The sequence below is a fragment of the Fragaria vesca genome, linkage group LG4 (assembly GCF_000184155.1).
Source record: "Fragaria vesca subsp. vesca linkage group LG4, FraVesHawaii_1.0, whole genome shotgun sequence".
NCBI classification, from domain to species: Eukaryota; Viridiplantae; Streptophyta; class Magnoliopsida; order Rosales; family Rosaceae; genus Fragaria; species Fragaria vesca.
In genome coordinates this window covers 6,578,308-6,587,785 of record NC_020494.1, presented here as the reverse complement: position 1 = coordinate 6,587,785, position 9,478 = coordinate 6,578,308, and the positions used below count along the sequence as shown (strand labels likewise).

Sequence of the window (9,478 nt, the reverse complement as noted above, 5' to 3'; positions counted from 1 at the left end):
CATCAATAGATGATAGTCATGGTACTAAATATTTGAATCTTAACACCTTCTATCGTTCAGATAGGGTTTTGTAAAGTACTTGACTTGGGGGCCAATAGATATATAGATGAAATGTGATGCAGCAGTAAACTATATTTAGTGCTTAACTCTTCTCTGTTTACTGCGTACAAAATATCAAGTGTACCATCCAGGATTTTTTTTTTTTTTTTTTTTGTCAATCTAAAATTTGTATATGATTCTAATATAGATTATTCATCTGATCATTTTCAAGTTATCCGCATCAAAAAAATTTGTGTTGTGAAAATGATGTGTCTAAGATATTACCTGCTAAGTTGTGTTGGACTTTGGAGATGGATCTTGGACTGGGTACACAGTCGTATGCAGTCGAATACTTGTACCTGTCTCATTCAGTCTATTCTTTTAGAAAAATTGTTTTCCATGCCAGTTTAGGCCTTGTTGTTTACATTCATTTATTCATTTTTTTATTTAAAGGGAGCCTCTATTCATACCTCCAAAATCGGCACTTGGACCTTTTTTTTTCTTTTTCTTAAATAGTGTTTCTTGAAGTTGTCAACTCATATCAAATTACTAATAAAGACACAAAAATACTTTTATTATTCTACGGACAATACGTTCAAAGGTCTAGATTAAGATTTCATTTAAAAAAAAACAATCTATATATTAAGATTTTATTTAGGTATGAAATTGATACGTGGTTTCATATAAATGCGTAATACGAGTTCACAAAAAGAAAACTTGGATTCACAGACGATGAGATGATGTATCTTAAAAAACAAAAAGATGAAACTTTGGTTTAATAAAATGAAACTAACAACAAAGAAACGGCTAGATTGCGATAAGATTCCGGATCTGCATATATGATTCAGTCTATTTGTTTAGAAAATTTTTGAATTGTTTTTGATCAAATTGAATTTAGTTTCAGGAATGGTTTGTTTTTTGTCAATTTTATGGAACAATGTGCATTTTCGGAAAATTAAGGAGGTGTATATACCATTTTAGCTTTTTGTAAATACCACTTGGAATTTCTATGGTAAGACTTTATTTTCAGCATCCCTCCTTAAATCTGGCCATAAATATATTGGAGGACGTGGACCAGATCTGGCTCGATTGAGTTGGACACAATGATGAATTATTCTCTAAACCCAAAACTATTTGCATTTCGGTCAATCACTCATTCAAGCATTTAATTGCATCTTGATTTATGTTATTTGTTGCGTTTGAATTTTTTGGTTCTTTTGTGTTTGCCAACTTGACCAATTCGATGACATTGATTAGTTGAGTTAATATGAAGCTTGTCTAGAGTTGTTGTCAAATAGACTTATCAATAAGTTCATGATGGGGAAATCAGAACATTGAAAATGTTTCAAGGTTGTATTTTTCTGTTGTTCATGATCTTTATCTGGTTTGAGTCTCGAGAACTGCTATTAGAATTTTTTTTATTACTTACATAGAGTATGTAATATATTAAACTGAAGACCGTTTGTTGAGTACATTTGCTATATCGTATGGCTCTCTGCAGGGAGATGATCCAGCATCGGCCGTACACTCAGAAAGTTGATGTTTACAGCTTTGGGATTGTTCTTTGGGAACTTATTACAGGGATGCTTCCGTTCTCGAAAATGACAGCAGTGCAGGCAGCTTTTGCAGTTGTCAATAAGGGTGTCCGTCCTATCATTCCCCCTGACTGCTTAACTGTTCTTGGTGAGATAATGACGAGATGCTGGGATCCCAACCCTGATGCCAGGCCACCCTTCACTGAGGTGGTAAGAATGCTCGAGATTGCAGAGACAGAGATCATGACAACTGTGCGGAAGGCCCGTTTCAGGTGTTGCATGACCCAACCAATGACAACCGACTGACCCAGATGATAAAATTGGAAAGAAAGCAGGTATTATAATGAAATGGAAACGAGGAAAAAGAGGTCAAATAAGGTGAGATTATATGTAGCCTTGTGTATTTAGCAGGTTTTATTTCTTTCTTAAGATAGAAAAAGGATGTTCTATTCAAAAACATATTTGGTTTTGAGATCTCTATTTTAATGAATTTCTGTCATTGAATGAGTAATAGAAGAGGAGAATTGATATGTATGTATGTGTCAGATGTTTGCTATGTATTGACAGCTCTTACAGTCTTGGTTGTGTACTGTTGAATGATAGGGATAATCACTTTCAATTCAAGTGCCTTTGAATTGGTATTGTTTAGATCATTTGGTTTAGTGCGGTATAAAAGTGCCTTTGTAAGCCATCTTGACCTTGAAGTCCCTCGTCCAAACACAACCACTTCATAATTTCAAGTGTAGAACTAGAATTAGAGCGACTAAATTCAATTTTGAATAGGATTTTTTTTTTTAAATTGTTGGTGCTGAAAGTTCAATTAGTCTAGACTGTTTAGTTCATGAGAGAATCCTCTTAATCATGCTGCTGAAGTTTACGTTGATGACCTTGCTGCAGTTTCCAGAGCTAGGAGAGTCCTCTCCAACATTTTGCCATTTTGTCTATGGAAAAACTATCAACTAATCCTTGTACTTGTGTATCATTCACGTAATTGTGGTGCAGACTAAGTATTGGAAACCAGAGGACTTGTAGAAGTTTTCTTAAACTTTGCAAGTGTTCATTACCTGTAAAAATCAATCAACCAAGCAAAACCTCCTTCCCTTTTGGGTTGGAGCTCGAATTAGCCTCAGCCTCATGTAACTGCATCATCAAATTCTTTTTCAATACAAGTTGATAGTTTATTTTCACTACCAGTCGGGCGACCTCATAACATTCCATAATTTAGCCAGCAGCGAGCACAAGCTCTAACCAAGCTTCCCAAGCACCTAGAAAATTACCTAATATAAACTGGAGGATGTGATGAGGAGGTTTGCGAACATCAAAATCAAAGAGTTGGTCTCTAAAGGATTATATGATCAAACCCTTCAACTTTACAAAGACGAGCTCCACTGTTATGGCCTCCACGCAGACACCTCCATCCTTCCTTCAATCATCAAAGCATGCGGGCACCTGCATGGGCTTCCACTTCACTGCATGGCTCTCAAGTCAGGCTCCACCTCAGACCCCGTTGTATCCAATTCTCTCATTTCCATGTATGCCAAACTTGCACTTGTTGGAGCTGCACGCCAGGTGTTTGATGAAATGCCTGAAAGAGACACCATCACCTGGAATTCCGTCATAAATTGCTATGTACAAAATGGGAATCTTGCAAAAGCAATTGATGTGCTTAAACAAATGCATTTCAATGGTTTTACACTGAAACCGGAGTTGATTGCCAGCATCGTATCAGTTTGTGCGAGGACGAGAAAGTATAGACAAGGAAGACAGATTCATGGCCTGGTTGTCGTTGATGACAAGATTAATGAGGAGTCGGTGTTCTTGTCAACGGCTCTTCTTGATTTGTATATGAGGTGTAACCAAACTTTGACGGCCTTCTATGTTTTCTATAACATGCAAGTAAAAAATGGAGTCTCTTGGACTGCCATGATTTCGGGATGCATTGCTAATCAATGTTATGGAATGGCAATGAATTGCTTCCGGGAAATGCAGGTTCAAGGATTGAAACCCAATCGAGTGACTGTGCTTGCCATTTTACCAGCTTGTGCCGAGTTGGGAGACATTGGACATGGGAAAGAAATCCATGCCTACACTTATCGTCATGGGTTTGAATCAGACCCTCATTGCTCAGCAGCTCTCATACACATGTACTGCAAACGTGGGAACGAAATGCGTCCTGCCGAGCTAATTTTTGAGAAGGTATCTCTTAAAGATGTTGTTATGTGGAGTTCAATGATTGGGAGTTATTCTCAGTGTGGTGATAGCGTGAAGGCTCTACAACTTTTTAGCCGAATGCGAGCTGGAGGAATTGATCCAAACTCTGTAACGTTACTGGCCATCATCTCCACTTGCACTTCACTTTCTTCTCTACAGATCGGATGTGGAGTCCATAGCTATGTCTTAAAATCTGGGTTAAATTCTGACATTTTCATTGGGAATGCACTCATCAATATGTATGCAAAGTGTGGTTGTCTCACGGATTCGCATAAAATTTTCAAGGAGATGCCAAGTATAGATTCTGTCTCGTGGAGCACAATGGTTGAGAGCTTTGGCCGTCATGGTCGTGGTAATGAAGCTTTGAAACTCTTTCTTGAGATGCAAGATAGAGGGATAGAGCCTGATGCGGTCTCTTTCCTTTCAGTTTTATCTGCATGTAACCACGCTGGCCTGGTGGAAGAAGGCAAGAAGATCTTTAAACATATGGTAGAAGATAGTAAAGTAACTTTATCTCTAGAGCATTATGCTTGCTATATTAATCTTCTTGGAAAGTTTGGAGAGCTCGAAGATGCTTGTGAGATTGTAAGATCAATGCCCATGAAACCAAGTAGTAGAATTTGGAGTTCTTTGGTTACAGCCTGCAAGGTTCATGGAAGCTTAGGAATAGCAGAATCTTTGGCTCATCATCTTGTTAGAAAGGAGCCTCAAAATGCTGCTAACTATACATTACTGAGCATGGTTTATGCTGAAGCTGGTAACTGGTCTGGCGTGGAGGAGGCGAGGAGACTCATGAGAGTACATAGATTACGGAAATGCTATGGATTCAGTAGGATTAGCTGATTCAGTGATCAATTGATGGTGTGCTTGGAGGGACCAGATTTTTAAATATATATCTCATGTTTTCTTTACAAGTCTTTATACGGTTCAGTTTTACATCAAGTAATAAGATGGCACGTCAGTTCTATCCAAATGAGGTACGAATGAAGATACATTGCATGATTGCAACCAAAAACGGAAGTGTAGCCTACACAAAAACGGAAGTTTTTCCCTATCCTAGTGTCCTCCGTTTCCTTGCACTCACCCAACCCTAGATTTCGAGATGTCTCTTTGCACTTGTGGTACTTCCTTGGATTATACTATCAACAGCAAGTGTTGTGATTGTTCTGTACTGCCAACTTACAAGTCAATCCAAACCAATGCATCTGGCGGTTCTTCTTCTGGAACCTGGGGAGAAACAAATTGAGAATGTCGTTGGAAATAGTTAATATCATGGTTTCGTATAATAAGCAGTCATAAAGAGTTTTTGGGAAGAGTACAAACACTGATACACCTTTTCTTTTTGCTTGTTCTAGTAGTAAATAGCAATGGCATGTATTTAAACTTTTGTGTTTAAGCATAAAAGAGTCTTAATCTAATTTCTTAATGCCATAATAAGAAATTATCATCTAAAATCATCATAAAAATATCAAGATTTTAACACAAAATAAAAAAAGGAAGATGATACATATGTGCCGAACTAAAGCGTTTATTTCTTTGGCTTTATCTCTAAACACAATCACACTAAAAGATGCTAATATAATCGTGCACAATTTGTATAAACCTGCAAGCTTATTAAGAAACCCCAGGATGTACCTCTCCTGGTGTCCATTTCTTTTTCAACCAAATACTCGTGTCTCCAGAAACCTTCTCCTGTTGTACGTTATTCCTGTAGATAAAGAAGAGCAAAAGATAAAATAGAAGCACATAACAGAGCTCAATGTACAGAGATAATTGTAACAAGGATAGAGGATACAAACACCCCAAAAAAAGGTGTTCAAAGCCCATAATAAGAACAGTAAAGTAGCACAAAGGGCAAGACCGATGACAAAGCATCTTTATACATATACCAAAATATTCGACTTGAGCAAAATAGTATATTTTAGTTACATGTATCATATGGCTTTTGAAACAGAATAGTGATGGACCTGTAATGTAAATAGAGTTTCCAGATTAAATACAAACAATCTCATAAGATAAATAAAGTGCATAGATCAACTGCTTTCTTGATTCCCAAACATCAGTTATCAAATAAATATAATTTCTTTCTGAAAGGTAATATATAGAAGACAAAAAAAATATTTCCATAAACTTACGGTGACTGAACTTCTGCAGTTACTTGTCCAATTGGATTAAAAGCAGAGCTAGGCCCATCTGAAAGTGGCTGGCTACTTGTAGCACTGGGAAATTGTGATGGCACTGCTGAACTGGATATTTGGTGGCCAAATCCTACATTGTGGGTAAAAGTACTTCCGTGAGTACTGTTATGAAATTGGCTGGCAAGTGAACCTACAATTTACAGTAAGAAGCAACCCAAGAATCATGAAAATGTAATGGTCTTAGATATTCTTGCATACATTGTAGTACAAAACAGAAGATGTGAAACCCATTTAGGATGAATGTGAAATCCATTACAGTTCAGATCGCATCATAAACTCATTGACAAAGCACCAAAGAAAATTATTTAATCCCCACTCCCCAATTACTAGGCCATACATCTTAAGTGCATGGATAATGTACCCCAAAAAAACTAAATTTGTCTTAAATCCACCTATTTTTAGGCTCCTAAAGACCAATTTGTTCAATTCCAACGAACCAGTCCAGCACATGAGCACCAAAGTCGTACATTAAAATGCACTGAAACAAAATATAGTCTTACCAACGTTTGCAGATGGAAAACTGTTTGTTCCAAATCCACTTGAAGCATGGCTAGAATTCGGAAACAGGCTCGGCTGCAAAAAACCATTATTTGCTGGTGCAGATGGCCTGGAAAATTATTGCAAGGCAGGAATGTCAAGGCCAATGGAAATCATGAAAAAACGATTCAGGATGTAAATTATTTTTTTTCGAAGTCAATAAGGGAGAGGGTGCTTAAGGGTCTCAAAAAGGTGGAGGGCCTCATGTATGGGTGCAAGTATGGTAAACAAACGGATTCAAATATGGTGGAGCCAATGTAGTCTAAACTATACGAAGTGAGACTTGCCTTTGTCCAAATCCCGCGTTGAGGGATGTACCTAACTGGCTGAAACTTGATACTGAAGGAGGAGCACTACTTTGAGGAGTCTGAAAGAGTGCATTTGCAGTAGCTGAAGTGAAAGGGCTTTGGCTAGCGGTAGAGTTCAGTGGAACAGCACGGGGCTTGCAAAGGTTATCAAACTCAATCGACTTGGCATTAACCAAATTCCGTTCTCTTTCAACCTGTACGGTATTGTTTAGTCAGACGCACACAGATGACACACAAATATAGTCATAGACGCATAAGAACATTGAATTGTAAACTCTGATATGCCAGTTATCTTACAATTGATGGTAAGTTCAACCCTCGCTTAGCATCATCATATGCCGCTGCCCTCAATTCTTCGTAACTAATATCACCAACAATATCACAAGGAGAACTGCAAACAAATTCACAATGTAGTGCTTATTTCAATTAGTGCATACTGCTTGCTGAATGTTTTACCTAAGACATACAACGATGAGTAATCTACAGCAGTGATTAGAATCCAAGTCTTGAATATTTGAATGTGGCTAATTAAACATACTTTCTTGAGTGACCATAGCAGGTAAGTTTCCAAAGTGGTCTCTCACGCTCAAAATCTTCAATAATGATACTTCTGCAAGACTCAGGATTTGTGCACCTTCATGTACATGGATTCACATGTGATTAGATATCTTAAGTCAAATCACGAGAAAAAAATGGCAGTGCAAAGCTATAGAGCTGCAAATGTATAAACTGTCGACCAATAACTTACTCATGATTTGTTGTCTGGGGCTGGTTATCAGATCTCCGTGATGAAGGAGTAGCAGTAGCAGTTGTGGGGGAGGAACGAGTCCATTTATTCTCGAAAGGCTGATCACAAGTAGCACTAGTATTAAATGATCCACAGAGAGCATCCAACAGTGTATCTTGTAAAATTTCAAAAAAAAACATGAGCAATGACCATAAGAGCATAAGATTCTTTGTCATAGATCAGTTATAGAAAGCTCTCAAGGCTTGTTAAATTAATAAATTTAAGGAAATCTTGTAATCATGACTTGCAACTTAAATGAGGATGAAAATGCATCAAATGATATAATGAAGACCATCTATTTAAAACAATGATGTAGATCCGAGAAAGGAAGAAACCTTATCAGCTCCCACTTTTGATTGAGAGTTGTTATGAACACCGAAACCAAAAGGATTTGACTTTTGGGGCTGATCTGAGCCAAATTGCGAGCCGATTCCACCAAAGATATTCGACTTTGGCTGTTGCTGAATCACATGAAGATACCTACACTTATCTCCATACTGACAGCTGAAAAAGAAGCATGGTAAAAAAAAAATTATATATATCAAAGAAAGAAACATGAGAACAAACTAAAGTCCAGATACAAAAGTTGGTAATCAATCAAGTAGGGGAGGAACAGGCACGAAACCAGGGGTGGGCTGGGGTTTGCGCAGCCCACCTCATTTTTTTGGGAAGAAAAATTTCAGTACATGTTAGCACACTATCACTCAAAATACAAAATTGCTCTAGCCTGTACTCTGCCTCTCATCTTTTGTCTCTCTCTAATCTCCATATGCTTTGCAAACTCTTCTTCTTTCTGGGAACTTCCATTGATTATGAATTAGGTGGGCTGTACTCCCAGTGAGAAGTGTCCAAGCCTTAATCCATTGATTAAACAATGCCAGGTATTGTTTCTATTTATAAGCTAATGGAAAATTTGTTGACGAATTGGGATTATGAATTAGGTTATGTTATTTGGGGCTTTCTTGACGAATTGAGATTATGAATTAGGTTATATTTCTCTCTAATCTGTAATACTTCAGAATTAACCATTCAAGTGTTGGCTGTGGAAATTTGGAATGTAGGGGAATTACCAGTGTGCTTTCATATGATGTTTTGAGTTTGTGGTCTCATTACTATTGTTTTCCAATCGGATGTATTATGTATGGCAGTATGGTTTTATCTATGAAGACTTATATTTGCAGTTTCATCAAACAAACAAAAAGATTCAAGTGTTGGCTTAGAATTTCCACTGCCGTTTAGCATATTTCTTCTGTATGCAGGAAATAGCTCTAAAATGCTTGTTTTTTTTGCATGGAATCTATATTTTGTTCTGCTGTTATGCTTTAAGAAAAAATACTAATATAGAATAATAGAAACAGATTGGGCATCAGGGATTCAGGACAGGGTTTAACAAAGCTAAATTGAAATTGGGCAGGAATTTTGTTTTGCGTAAGGAAAATGTAGCCCACCCCAGTTTTCATTCCTAGTTCCGTCCCTGCGGAGGAACTGAAATACAGAAAAAAAAAAAAAAAAAACTTTATGATGTTAAGTAAATGAATGCATGGGAACAGTCCCCATGTCAGCTGGTCTACCCATGGGTTTAATATGGTATTATGGATCTGGATGAAATTTCAAACCCTGCCTGCCTATCATGTTTTCATGTAATCTCAAAACAAAATTCATAGATAAAATATTCAAAAAACCTAGTTAGTATTCTTGGGTTAACCCAGCATGCTGTGAGTCAGTTTGTATTGTTGGGTTAACCCATACACAATTCTTGGTGAAAGCAGTAAAGAAATTGAGGTCTACGCATCTCCTATGTCATTGTTTATGAAAGAGAAAGTAAGCGAGAGAGAGAGAGAGAGGAGGAGAGAGAGAGAGAGA

At 37.3% G+C, this 9,478-nt stretch overlaps 2 protein-coding genes across 2 annotated transcripts; one reads left to right on the top strand and one right to left on the bottom strand.

The window, feature by feature from the left end:
* Window positions 1–2,873: 2,873 nt before the first annotated feature.
* On the top strand, window positions 2,874–4,628 carry LOC101292596 (pentatricopeptide repeat-containing protein At4g31070, mitochondrial-like). The gene has a single exon (XM_004297953.1). The coding sequence runs from the start codon at window positions 2,874–2,876 to the stop codon at window positions 4,626–4,628; it is 1,755 nt and encodes a 584-aa protein (XP_004298001.1).
* A 41-nt stretch (window positions 4,629–4,669) lies between these two features.
* LOC101292303 (zinc finger CCCH domain-containing protein 16-like) lies at window positions 4,670–8,275 on the bottom strand. Its single transcript, XM_004297952.1, has 10 exons — window positions 8,271–8,275; window positions 7,951–8,119; window positions 7,577–7,674; window positions 7,367–7,462; window positions 7,126–7,219; window positions 6,808–7,022; window positions 6,484–6,590; window positions 5,921–6,113; window positions 5,421–5,493; window positions 4,670–5,012 (listed from the first exon to the last, which is right to left on the bottom strand). The coding sequence occupies exons 1-10, from the start codon at window positions 8,273–8,275 to the stop codon at window positions 4,965–4,967; spliced, it is 1,098 nt and encodes a 365-aa protein (XP_004298000.1). The 3' UTR covers window positions 4,670–4,964.
* Between the last annotated feature and the right edge of the window lie 1,203 nt (window positions 8,276–9,478).